At 53.1% G+C, this 13,485-nt stretch overlaps 1 protein-coding gene and 1 long non-coding RNA gene across 2 annotated transcripts in view; both read left to right on the plus strand.

Moving 5' to 3' along the window:
• The window catches only part of LOC140722506 (NACHT, LRR and PYD domains-containing protein 12-like), a 42,966-nt gene extending 36,529 nt beyond the window's left edge, over window positions 1-6,437 (plus strand). Inside the window, exons 4-5 of the mRNA XM_073037230.1 lie at window positions 5,989-6,078; window positions 6,234-6,437. Of these exons, the coding sequence (XP_072893331.1) occupies window positions 5,989-6,078; window positions 6,234-6,345 (202 nt within the window). The 3' untranslated portion in view covers window positions 6,346-6,437. The remainder of the gene's footprint in view (window positions 1-5,988; window positions 6,079-6,233) is intronic.
• Window positions 6,438-8,684: 2,247 nt separating this feature from the next.
• On the plus strand, window positions 8,685-9,852 carry LOC140722512 (uncharacterized). Its single transcript, XR_012097642.1, has 3 exons — window positions 8,685-8,809; window positions 9,291-9,461; window positions 9,617-9,852. It is a non-coding gene; the product is annotated as an uncharacterized lncRNA (long non-coding RNA).
• The last annotated feature ends 3,633 nt before the right edge of the window (window positions 9,853-13,485 follow it).

Raw genomic sequence — 13,485 nt, forward strand, 5'->3', positions numbered from 1 at the left:
TCTCTCCCCCATCCCCCTTCCTCCTGTGGGACCTCTATTCTCCATCCCCCTTCCTCCTGTGGGATCTCTCCTCCATCCCCCTTCCTCTTGTGGGATCTCTCTTCCCCACCCCCCTTCCTCCTGTGGGATCTCTCTCCCCCATCCCCGTTCCTCCTGTGGGATCTCTCACCCCCATCCCCCTTTCTCCTGTGGGTTCTCTCTCCTCCATCCCAGTTCCTCCTGTGGGATCTATCTCCCCAATCCCCCTTTCTCCTGTGGGATCCCTCATCCCCATCCCCCTTCCTCCTCTGGGATCTCTCTTCCCCATTCCCCTTCCTCCTGTTGGAACTCTCTTCCCCATCCCCCTTTCTCCTGTGGGTTCTCTCTCCCCATCCTCCTGCGTGATCTCTCTCCCCCATCGCCCTTCCTCCTGTGGGATCTCTCTCCTGCATCCCCCTTCCTCCTGTGGGATCTCTCTCCTCCATCCCCCTTCCTCCTGTGGGAACTCTCTTCCCCATCCCTCTTCCTCTTGTGGGTTCTCTCTTCCCCATTCCCCTTCCTCTTGTGGGATCTCTCTCGCCCATCCCCCTTCCTCCTGTGGGACCTCTATTCTCCATCCCATCCTCTTGTGGGATCTCTATCCACCATCCCCCTTTCTCCAGTGGGTTCTCTCTTTCCCAACGCCCTTCCTCCTGTGGGATCTCTCTTCCCCATCCCCCTTCCTCCTGCGGGATCTATCTCCCCCATCCCCCTTCCTCTTGCGGGATCTCCCCCCCCCCATCCCCCTTCCTCCTGTGGGATCTCTCTCCCCCATCCCCCTTCCTCTTGCGGGATCTCTCCCCCCCATCCCCTTCCTCCTGTGGGATCTTCTCCCCCCATCCCCCTTCCTCCTGTGGGTTCTCTCACCCCCATCCACCTTCCTCCTGTGGGATCTCACTCCCCCATCCCCCTTCCTCCTGTGGGACCTCTATTCCCCATCCCCCTTCCTCCTGTGGGATCTCTCTTCCCCATCCCCCTTCCTCTTGCGGGATCTCTCCCCCCCATCCCCTTCCTCCTGTGGGATCTTCTCCCCCATCCCCCTTCCTCCTGTGGGATATCTCTTACCCATCCCCCTTCCTCTTGTGGGATCTGTCTTCCCCATCCCCCTTCCTCCTGTGGGATCTCTCTTCCCCATCCCCCTTCCTCTTGTGGGATCTCTCTCCCCCATCCCCCTTCCTCCTGTGGGACCTCTATTCTACATCCCCCTTCCTCCTGTGGGATCTCTCTCCCCCATCCCCCTTCCTCCTGTGGGACCTCTATTCTCCATCCCCCTTCCTCCTGCGTGATCTCTCTTCCCCCATCCCCCTTCCTCTTGCGGGATCTCTCCCCCCAACCCCCTACCTCCTGTGGGATCTCTCTCCTCCATCCCCCTTCCTCCTGTGGGTTCTCTCTCCCCCATCCTCCTTCCTCCTGTGGGATCTCTCTCCCCATCCCCCTTTCTCCTGTGGGATTTCTCTGCCCCATCCGGCTTCCTCCTGTGGGATCTCTCTTCCCCATCCCCCTTCCTCTTGTGGGATCTGTCTTCCCCATCCCCCTTCCTCCTGTGGGATCTCTCTCCCCCATCCCTCTTCCTCCTGTGGGACCTCTATTGTCCATTCCCCTTCCTCCTGTGGGATCTCTCTCCTCCATCCCAGTTCCTGCTGTGGGATCTATCTCCCCAATCCCCCTTTCTCCTGTGGGATCCCTCATCCCCATCCCCTTTCCTCCTCTGGGATCTCTCTTCCCCATTCCCCTTCCTCCTGTTGGAACTCTCTTCCCCATCCCCTTTTCTCCTGTGGGTTCTCTCTCCCCATCCTCCTGCGTGATCTCTCTTCCCCATCCCCCTTCTTCCTGTGGGTTCACTCTCCTCCATCCCCCTTCCTCCTGTGGGTTCACTCTCCTCCATCCCCCTTCCTCCTGTGGGAACTCTCTTCCCCATCCCTCTTCCTCTTGTGGGTTCTCTCTTCCCCATTCCCCTTCCTCTTGTGGGATCTCTCTCGCCCATCCCCCTTCCTCCTGTGGGACCTCTATTCTCCATCCCATCCTCTTGTGGGATCTCTATCCACCATCCCCCTTTCTCCAGTGGGTTCTCTCTTCCCCATCGCCCTTCCTCCTGTGGGATCTCTCTTCCCCATCCCCCTTCCTCCTGCGGGATCTCTCTCCACCATCCCCCTTCCTCTTGCGGGATCTCCCCCCCCCCATCCCCCTTCCTCCTGTGGGATCTCTCTCCCCCATCCCCCTTCCTCTTGCGGGATCTCTCCCCCCCCATCCCCTTCCTCCTGTGAGATCTTCTCCCCCATCCCCCTTCCTCCTGTGGGTTCTCTCACCCCCATCCCCCTTCCTCCTGTGGGACCTCTATTCCCCATCCCCCTTCCTCCTGTGGGATCTCTCTTCCCCATCCCCCTTCCTCTTGCGGGATCTCTCCCCCCCATCCCCTTCCTCCTGTGGGATCTTCTCCCCCATCCCCCTTCCTCCTTTGGGATATCTCTTACCCATCCCCCTTCCTCTTGTGGGATCTGTCTTCCCCATCCCCCTTCCTCCTGTGGGACCTCTCTTCCCCATCCCCCTTCCTCTTCTGGGATATCTCTCCCCCATCCCCCTTCCTCCTGTGGGACCTCTATTCTCCATCCCCCTTCCTCCTGTGGGATCTCTCTCCCCCATCCCCCTTCCTCCTGTGGGACCTCTATTCTCCATCCCCCTTCCTCCTGCGTGATCTCTCTTCCCCCATCCCCCTTCCTCTTGCGGGATCTCTCCCCCCAACCCCTACCTCCTGTGGGATCTCTCTCCTCCATCCCCCTTCCTCCTGTGTGTTCTCTCTCCCCCATCCTCCTTTCTCCTGTGGGATCTCTCTTGCCATCCCCCTTCCTCCTGTGGGATTTCTCTGCCCCAACCGGCTTCCTCCTGTGGGATCTCTCTTCCCCATCCCCCTTCCTCCTGTGGGATCTCTCTTCCCCATCCCTCTTCCTCTTGTGGGTTCTCTCTTCCCCATTCCCCTTCCTCTTGTGGGATCTCTCTCGCCCATCCCCCTTCCTCCTGTGGGACCTCTATTCTCCATCCCATCCTCTTGTGGGATCTCTATCCACCATCCCCCTTTCTCCAGTGGGTTCTCTCTTCCCCATCGCCCTTCCTCCTGTGGGATCTCTCTTCCCCATCCCCCTTCCTCCTGCGGGATCTCTCTCCCCCATCCCCCTTCCTCTTGCGGGATCTCCCCCCCCCCCATCCCCCTTCCTCCTGTGGGATCTCTCTCCCCCATCCCCCTTCCTCTTGCGGGATCTCTCCCCCCCCATCCCCTTCCTCCTGTGAGATCTTCTCCCCCATCCCCCTTCCTCCTGTGGGTTCTCTCACCCCCATCCACCTTGCTCCTGTGGGATCTCACTCCCCCATCCCCCTTCCTCCTGTGGGACCTCTATTCCCCATCCCCCTTCCTCCTGTGGGATCTCTCTTCCCCATCCCCCTTCCTCTTGCGGGATCTCTCCCCCGCATCCCCTTCCTCCTGTGGGATCTTCTCCCCCATCCCCCTTCCTCCTTTGGGATATCTCTTACCCATCCCCCTTCCTCTTGTGGGATCTGTCTTCCCCATCCCCCTTCCTCCTGTGGGATCTCTCTTCCCCATCCCCCTTCCTCTTCTGGGATATCTCTCCCCCATCCCCCTTCCTCCTGTGGGACCTCTATTCTCCATCCCCCTTCCTCCTGTGGGATCTCTCTCCCACATCCCCCTTCCTCCTGTGGGACCTCTATTCTCCATCCCCCTTCCTCCTGCGTGATCTCTCTTCCCCCATCCCCCTTCCTCTTGCGGGATCTCTCCCCCCAACCCCTACCTCCTGTGGGATCTCTCTCCTCCATCCCCCTTCCTCCTGTGTGTTCTCTCTCCCCCATCCTCCTTTCTCCTGTGGGATCTCTCTCCCCATCCCCCTTCCTCCTGTGGGATTTCTCTGCCCCATCCGGCTTCCTCCTGTGGGATCTCTCTTCCCCATCCCCCTTCCTCTTGTGGGATCTGTCTTCCCCATCCCCCTTCCTCCTGTGGGATCTCTCTCCCCCATCCCCCTTCCTCCTGTGGGACCTCTATTCTCCATCCCCCTTCCTCCTGTGGGATCTCTCCTCCATCCCCCTTCCTCTTGTGGGATCTCTCTTCCCCACCCCCCTTCCTCCTGTGGGATCTCTCTCCCCCATCCCCGTTCCTCCTGTGGGATCTCTCACCCCCATCCCCCTTTCTCCTGTGGGTTCTCTCTCCTCCATCCCAGTTCCTCCTGTGGGATCTATCTCCCCAATCCCCCTTTCTCCTGTGGGATCCCTCATCCCCATCCCCCTTCCTCCTCTGGGATCTCTCTTCCCCATTCCCCTTCCTCCTGTTGGAACTCTCTTCCCCATCCCCCTTTCTCCTGTGGGTTCTCTCTCCCCATCCTCCTGCGTGATCTCTCTCCCCCATCGCCCTTCCTCCTGTGGGATCTCTCTCCCGCATCCCCCTTTCTCCAATGGGATCTCTCTTCCCCATTCCCCTTCCTCCTGTTGGAACTCTCTTCCCCATCCCCCTTCCACCTGTGGGATACCTCATCCCCATTCCCCTTCCTCTTGTGGGATCTCTCTCCCCCATCCCCCTTCCTCCTGTGGGACCTTTATTCTCCATCCCATCCTCTTGAGGGATCTCTCTCCCCCATCCCCCTTTCTCCTGTGGGATCTCTCTCCCGCATCCCCCTTTCTCCAATGGGATCTCTCTCCCCCATCCCCCTTCCTCCTGTGGGACCTCTATTCTCCATCCCATCCTCTTGTGGGATCTCTCTCCCCCATCCCCCTTTCTCCTGTGGGATCTCTCTCCCCCATCCCCCTTCCTCCTGTGGGACCTCTATTATCCATCCCATCCTCTTGTGGGATCTCTCCCCCATCCCCCTTTCTCCTGTGGGATCTCTCTACCCCATCCCCTTTCCTCCTGTGGGACCTCTATTCTCCATCCCATCCTCCTGTGGGATCTCTGTCCCCCATCCCCTTTTCTCCTGTGGGATCTCTCTCCCCATCCCCTTTCCTCCTGTGGGACCTCTATTATCCATCCCTTCCTCTTCTGGGATCTCTCTCCCCCATCCCCCTTCCTCCTGTGGGATCTCTCTCCCCCATCCCCCTTCCTCCTGTGGGAACTCTCTTCCCCATCCCCCTTCTTCCTGTGGGTTCACTCTCCTCCATCCCCCTTCCTCCTGTGGGTTCACTCTCCTCCATCCCCCTTCCTCCTGTGGGAACTCTCTTCCCCATCCCTCTTCCTCTTGTGGGTTCTCTCTTCCCCATTCCCCTTCCTCTTGTGGGATCTCTCTCGCCCATCCCCCTTCCTCCTGTGGGACCTCTATTCTCCATCCCATCCTCTTGTGGGATCTCTATCCACCATCCCCCTTTCTCCAGTGGGTTCTCTCTTCCCCATCCCCCTTCCTCCTGTGGGATCTCTCTTCCCCATCCAACTTCCTCCTGCGGGATCTCTCTCCCCCATCCCCCTTCCTCTTGCGGGATCTCTCCCCCCCATCCCCCTTCCTCCTGTGGGATCTCTCTCCCCCATCCCCCTTCCTCTTGTGGATCTCTCTTCCCCATCCCCCTTCCTCTTGTGGGATCTCTCTTCCACATCCGCTTCCTTCTGTGTCTTTCCATCCTTTACCTTAGGTGATGTCTCTTCCTTCATCTCCTATCGTCATTCCCCGATTCTCAAATCTTCCTCACTGTTTGACTTTCTCCCCTTCACCCCTGCCCTTTCCGACTGTCTCACGTCAGGAACACTTTTCTAACCATCAGGGAATGAGAGAGAATATGTGGAGTTTACAGGGTCACACCGACAGACGAAATTACTGACATTCGGTGAATTCATTGGAGATGGGCAGTGAGGGACATTGACAGTGATGGGAACTCCGATCAGTGAATTAATAAAGGGTTTAATGTTTGCTGAAATATCCGAGTGAGAGAAATTGCCTCAGACCCACGGTTTTAATCTCTACGTTCATCAATCTGTCTGTTTGTGTTTAGACTTGGGCGGAATTTAGACCTGGGAGATTCAGGAGTGAAACTGGTGTCTGCGGCTCTGAGGAACCCGGAGTGTAAAATACAGAAACTGTGGTAAGTACCAGACTGTGGGAGATTGTGATTACAGTCACTGGGTGTCTGACACTGAACATTAATGTGATCAGTAATTGTGTTACTGATAAACACTGGGGATTTGTACCGTCTCCTGTCTCTCTGTGTCCTTCACCCTCACTCTCTCTCATCTCCAGGCTGGAGAATGTCGGTCTCACAGATTCTGGTGCCGAGGATCTCGTCTCCGCTCTCAGTACAAACCCATCACTGACGGGGCTGGACCTGATATCAAACTCGCTGACAGACTAGCCTTATAATCTTCCAGATTCATATCATTACCTAATTTTTGAACCTTTTGGAAGCTCTTCTTTTCTTCTTCACTAGATTTACAACGGCCTTTGTGCACCACGGATCTTGTACCCTACCGTCCTTTCCATGTCTCATTGGAACGTATCTACTCAGAACCCCACGCAAATATCCCCTGAACATTTTCTACATTTCTTTGGTCCGTTTCCCTGAGGACATCAATTTCCAATTTATGCTTACAAGTTCCAGCCTGATGTGCTCATAGTTCTCCTTACTCCAATTAGAGGTTTCCCTAACTTGCCTGTTCCTCTCCCTCTCCAATGCTGTGGTAAAAGAGATAGAACTGTGATCACTATCTCCAAAATGCTCTCCCACTGAGAGACCTGACACCTGGCCAGGTTCATTTCCCAATACCGGATCAAGTGCAGCCTCTCCTCCTGTAGGCTTATCTACATATTGTGTCAGGAAACCTTCCTGAACACACCTAACAAACTCCACCCCGTCAAAACCCCTCACTCTAGGGAGATGCCAATCAATATTTGGGAAATTAAAATCTCCCACTTCAACAACCCTGTTATTGTTACTCCTTTCCAGAATCTGTCTATCTGCTCCTCGATGTCCCTGTTACTGTTGGGTGGTCTATACAAAACACCCAGTCGAGTTATTGACCCCTTCCTGTTCCTAACCTCCACCCACAGAGACTCCACAGACAACCCCTCCATGACGTCCTCCTTTTCTGCAGCCGTGACACTATCTCTGATCAACAGTGCCACGCCCCCACCTCTGTGGCCTCCCTCCCTGTCCTGTCTGAAACATCTAAAGCCGGGCACTCGAAATAAACATTCCTGTCCCTGCACCATCCGAGTCTCTGTAATGGCCACCACATCATATCTCCAAGTACCGATCCACGCTCTAAGCTCATCCGCTTTGTTCACAACACTCCTTGCATTAAAATAGACACACCTCAAACCATCGGTCTGAGAGCGTCCCTTCTCTATCACCTGCCTATTCTCCCTCTCGCGCTGTCTCCAAATTTTCTCTATTTGTGAGCCAACCTCCCTTTCCGCCATCACTTCATTTCAGTTCCCACCCCCTCCCAGCAATTTTAGTTTAAATTCTCCCCGATAGCCTTAGCAAACCAGGATATTGGTTTCCCTGGCATTCAAGTGCAACCCGTCCTTTTTGTGCAGGTCACAGCTGCTCCAAAGGAGGTCCCAGTGATCCAGAAATCTGAATCCCTGCCTCCTGCTCCAATCCCTCAGCCACGCATTCATCCTCCACCTCATTCTATTCCTGTACTCACTGTCGCGTGGCACAGGCAGTGATCCCGAGATTACTACCTTTGCCGGTCCTGCTTCTCAACTTCCTTCCTAACTCCCTGTACTCTGTTTTCAGGACCTCTTCCCTTTTCCTACCTATGTCACTGGTACCAATATGTACCACGACCTCTGGCTGTTCTCCCTCCCACCGCAGGATATCTTGGACGTGTTCTGAAACATCCCGGACCCTGGCACCTGGGAGGCAAACGACCATCCGCGTTTCTTTCCTGCGTCCACAGAATCGTCTGTCTGGCCCTCAAACAACAGAGTCACCTAGCACTACTGTCTTCCCCTTCCTTTCCCTGCCCTTCTGAGCCACAGGGCCACTGTTGTCTCCACCAGGTAGGCTGTCCCCACCCCTCTCCAGCAGTACTTGAACAGGGGTACTTATCGTCAAGGGGAATAGCCACAGGGGTACTCTCTAGTACCTGCTTCTTGCCCTTCCCTCTCCTGACTGTGACCCACTTCTTCAGTCTCCCGTGGCCCCGGTGTGACCACCTGCCTGTAACTCCTCTCGATCACCTCCGCGCTCTCCCTGACCAGACGAAGGTCATCGAGCTGCATCTCCAGTTCCCTAACTCGGTCCCTGAGGAGCTGCAGCTCCACACACCGGGTGCAGATGTTGCCGTCCAGGAGGCTGGGAGTCTCCAGGATCTCCCACATCTGACACCGAGCACAGAAAACCAGCCTCACACACATACCCTCTGTCTGTGTTGTAAACAGATAACCTACCTCACCTCGACCCTTTATCGCCGAAGCCCCGTTGAGCCAAAGCCTTCCTACTCTGTCTCCCGCTCCTCTGACGCTCGCTCTGTAAATCTGTCTTCCTTTTAAACTCTTCTCGCTGTTTTCACTGGCCGACTTGCACAGTTGTGCTGGAGAAAAAAAATCAGTAATTGTGTTACTGATAAACACTGGGGATTTGTACCGTCTCCTGTCTCTCTGTGTCCTTCACCCTTACTCTCTCTCATCTCCAGGCTGGGGGGTGTCGGTCTCACAGATTCGGGGGCCGAGGATCTCGTCTCCGCTCTCAGTACAAACCCATCACTGACGGAGCTGGACCTGAGTTATAATAAACTGGGAGATTCTGGAGTGAAACTGGTGTCTGCGGCTCTGAGGAACCTGGAGTGTAAAATACAGAAACTGTGGTAAGTACCAGACTGTGGGAGATTGTGTTTACAGTCACTGGGTGTCTGACACTGAACATTAATGTGATCAGTAATTGTGTTACTGATAAACACTGGGGATTTGTACCGTCTCCTGTCTCTCTGTGTCCTTCACCCTCACTCTCTCTCATCTCCAGGCTGAGGAAAGTCGGTCTCACAGATTCTGGTGCCGAGGATCTCGTCTCCGCTCTCAGTACAAACCCATCACTGACGGATCTAAACCTGAGTTATAATAAACTGGGGGTTTCTGGAGTGAAACTGGTGTCTGCGGCTCTGAGGGACCCGGAGTGTAAAATACAGAAACTGGGGTAAGTACCAGACTGTGGGAGATTGTGTTTACAGTCACTGGGTGTCTGACACTGAACATTAATGTGATCAGTAATTGTGTTACTGATAAACACTGGGGATTTGTACCGTCTCCTGTCTCTCTGTGTCCTTCACCCTCACCCTCTCTCATCTCCAGGCTGATCAGTGTCGGTCTCACAGATTCTGGTGCCGAGGATCTCGTCTCCGCTCTCAGTACAAACCCATCACTGACTGTGCTGGACCTGAGTTATAATAAACTGGGGGATTCAGGAGTGAAACTGGTGTCTGCGGCTCTGAGGAACCCGGAGTGTAAAATACAGAAACTGTGGTAAGTACCAGACTGTGGGAGATTGTGTTTACAGTCACTGGGTGTCTGACACTGAACATTAATGTGATCAGTAATTGTGTTACTGATAAACACTGGGGATTTGTACCGTCTCCTGTCTCTCTGTGCCCTTCACCCTCACTCTCTCTCATCTCCAGGCTGGACAATGTCGGTCTCACAGATTCTGGTGCCGAGGATCTCGTCTCCGCTCTCAGTACAAACCCATCACTGACGGAGCTGAACCTGGGATCAAACTTTCTGACAGACCGATCTGTCCCCGCTCTCCGCCGCCTCATACTGACCCTCCCGAGTCTGGAGCTGATCCGGTGAGTGTTTGTGTTAATGTTCAATGTGATAAAATATCAGCGGATCCGCGGGTTTTCTGGTGATATTTGTCTGTGAGTGTTGTTGAAACATTAACCCCGTTCCCCTGTTACTGACACTGTTGTGTAATCTGTTTATTTCATCTTTATTCTCCCATCTGTTTCAGGCTGATGTACAATCGGTTCAGTGAGACCGGGAAGAAGGACCTGAGATCTCTGCAGGAACCCAGACCCGGACTGAGAGTGATCGTGGATCTGTGAACATCTGAATGTGTCAACATTCCCGCCCGCGGGATGGGGACATTTGGCCGACTCCCTGCCCTCCCCTTTAACTCCCGACCTTACCTTTAACGGCCGCGCGCCGGGGCTGATTCCCAACGGTTTTAACGGAACCGGCTCGGGCCCCGCGCTGTGTGCGTCCCTCGCAGCGGTCCCGCGGTGACGTGTTTCCGCCTGCTGTCCGGCGGGGCAGCTTCCGCCGGATGTGCGTGTTCGAGACTCCCACGTGACACCCCGGGGAATGACCCGGACAGGAAGAGCCCGGGGGTCCGGGGCTCAGTCTGGGACACCGGTGTCCTGGGGTGGGGGGGATGATCCCGGGAGAGAATCCTTTTGCCCCCTTTGCTGAGGACGGTGCATTCGGCAGCCTGTCCGATATAATGATGTTAAATGGACAAATCCCTCGGCAGTGACCCTGGATCTGCAGTGATCTCGGACACGGCCCTGAAGTGTGATTTTATAATCATCGGTTCCCCGATGCAGAGTGACGGTGAGAAACGGGACTGATTATTCAACCGGTCACTCCTTGTCGCCGCTCAATTAATTGTGTGTGACTGTGAGCAGATTATTTATTCCCGCCCGTTAGCAGCTCACACATTGTTTCATTTATATTTCTCATAAAAAAATCAATAAACCGCTGTATCTTCCTGTCTTGTGTCGGACTCGAGTTTTATTTGAGGTTTCTGTTGCCCTCCACACCCTGTGCACTGCAACAGTGGGTCGGAGCTCCTCACACTGACACAGTAGCCAATATACACTGACTTCCAATATAACTGGGAGTCCTGCCATGTGCAGAAGTTCGCTGATGACACGGCCATAGTGGGGTGTGTCAGGAATGGACAGGAGGAAGAGTATAGGAAACTGATACAGGACTTTGTCATATGGTGCAACTCAAACTACCTGCGTCTCAATATCACCAAGACCAAGGAGATGGTGGTGACTTTAGGAGACCTAGGCCTCATATGGAGCCAGTGATCATTAATGGAGAATGTGTGGAGCAGGTTAAGACCTACAAGTATCTGAGAGTGCAGTTAGACGAGAAGCTAGACTGGACTGCCAACACAGATGCCTTGTGCAGGAAGGCACAGAGTCGACTGTACTTCCTTAGAAGGTTGGCGCCATTCAATGTCTGTAGTGAGATGCTGAAGATGTTCTATAGGTCAGTTGTGGAGAGTGCCCTCTTCTTTGTGGTGGCGTGTTGGGGAGGAAGCATTAAGAAGAGGGACGCCTCATGTCTTAATAAGCTGGTAAGGAAGGCGGGCTCTGTCGTGGGCAAAGTACTGGAGAGTTTAACATCGGTAGCTGAGCGAAGGGCGCTGAGTAGGCTACGGTCAATTATGGAAAACTCTGAACATCCTCTACATCCAGAGACAGAGAAGCAGTTTCAGCGACAGGTTACTATCGATGCAATGCTCCTCAGACAGGATGAAGAGGTCAATACTCCCCAATGCCATTAGGCTTTACAATTCTACCGCCAGGACTTAAGAACTTTTTAAAAGCTATTATTAATGCTTTTTGAGATAGTGATTTAGATGCATATCATATTTTTTACTGAGTTAAGTACTGTATGTAATCAGTTTTGCTACAACAAGTGTATGGGACATTGGAAAAAAGTTGAATTTCCCCATGGGGATGAATAAAGTATCTATCTATCTATCTAACCCAATCCAAGATCAATCTAACCCTTCTTTCTCACATAGCACTCCAGTTTTCTTTTATCCATGTGCCTATGCACGTGAATGTCTTAAATGTCCTGAATGTATCAGCCTCCATCATCATCCTCAGCAGTGTGTTCTGTGCACTGAGCACCATGTTAAATTAAAAAAGGCGCTGGCTGTCCACTATCTATGCCCTTTATCTTACACACCTATCAAATTGCATTTCATCCTCCTTCGCCCCGTACAGAAAAGCCTTAGCTCACCAAACCTTTCCTCATTAGACATGCTCCAATCCAGGCAGCATCCTGGTAAATCTCCTCTGCATCCTCCCTTAAGGCTTCCACATCCTTCTAATGATAAGGTGACGGGTCTGAACACAATACTCCAAGTGAAGTCTAAATAGTTTTACAGAGCTGCAGCGTCACGGCTCTTGAACTCAAATCACCCGGCTGATGAAGGCCAACACACCATATGCCTCCTTATTAACCTCATCAACTTGTGTGGCAACTTGAAGGGATCTATAGATGCGGACCACAAGATCCTTCTTTCCTCTACGCTGTCAAGAATCCTGGTAATACAGATTCAACTTTGTATCACTTCACACTTGGCAAGGATGAATTCCAGCTTCAATTCCACCTGCCATCTCTCAGCCCATCTGTACATCCTATCAGTGCCCATTGTACTACACCATCTACAACATTATCAACCCTTGTTATCAAACTTACTAACCCACCCTTCAACTTTGACATCCAAGTTATTTATAAAAATTACAAAAGAGCTGGGGTCCCAGAATAGATCCCTGTGGAAGGCCTCTAGTCACAGACCTCCAGGCAGAATACACTCCGTGTATTACCATCCTCTGTCTTCCATGGGCAAGCTAATTCTGCATACATGCAAAGCTTCCCTGGATCCCATGCCTACTGATTTTCTGACCTAACATTGGAAAGCTTATTGAATGCCTTACTGAAATCCATATGCACAATTACTGCCCCATCTTCAGTTTGTAACTTCCACAAAGCAGTAAATCAAGCTCGTGATTTCCAACCTGCTTCACTCAAAACTATGCTGATTATCCCTAATCAGCCTGTCCTCCTCCAAATGCTCACAAATCCTGTCTCTAAGAATCCTCCCCCCATTAGTTTGCCCAGTACTGACGCAAGTCTCACTGGTCTGCAATTCCCAGGGTAATCCTTATTACCTTTCCTGAAGAAAAGGAAACATTTGCCACCCTCTGGTACAACTTCTAGTACTACGCCAGTGGCCGAGGATGCAAAGATCACTGCCAGTGATATGAATCTCCTCTTTCACTCCCATAGTAACTTGTGGTACAATCTATCCAGCCCCAGAGACTTACCTACCCTGATATTTTTTTTAAAAAAGTTCCAAGACATCTTCTTTCTTAACCTTCATATGTTCCAGCACATTGAACTGTTCCTCACTGACTTCACATTTATCAAGATTCCCCTCACTGAAGCAAAATACTTAATGACCTCCCCCAACTCCTCTGACTCCAGGCATGTTTCTTCGCTCTTCCCTGATCAGTCCTGCCGTCACTCTAGCCATCCTCTTTTTCATATACTTGTAAAACATGGGGTTTTACCATAAGACACGGGTGTAGAATTAAGCTATATGGCCCATCGAGCCTGCTCCGCCATTCAATCATGGCTGATCCTTTTATTTCTCCCCTACTCAGCCCCACTCCCCAGCCTTCTCCCCGTAACCTTTGATGCCTTGTACACCCAACAACCTGGCCTCCACAGCTGCTTG

The sequence above is a fragment of the Hemitrygon akajei genome, unplaced genomic scaffold, assembly GCF_048418815.1.
Source record: "Hemitrygon akajei unplaced genomic scaffold, sHemAka1.3 Scf000078, whole genome shotgun sequence".
Taxonomy (NCBI): domain Eukaryota; kingdom Metazoa; phylum Chordata; class Chondrichthyes; order Myliobatiformes; family Dasyatidae; genus Hemitrygon; species Hemitrygon akajei.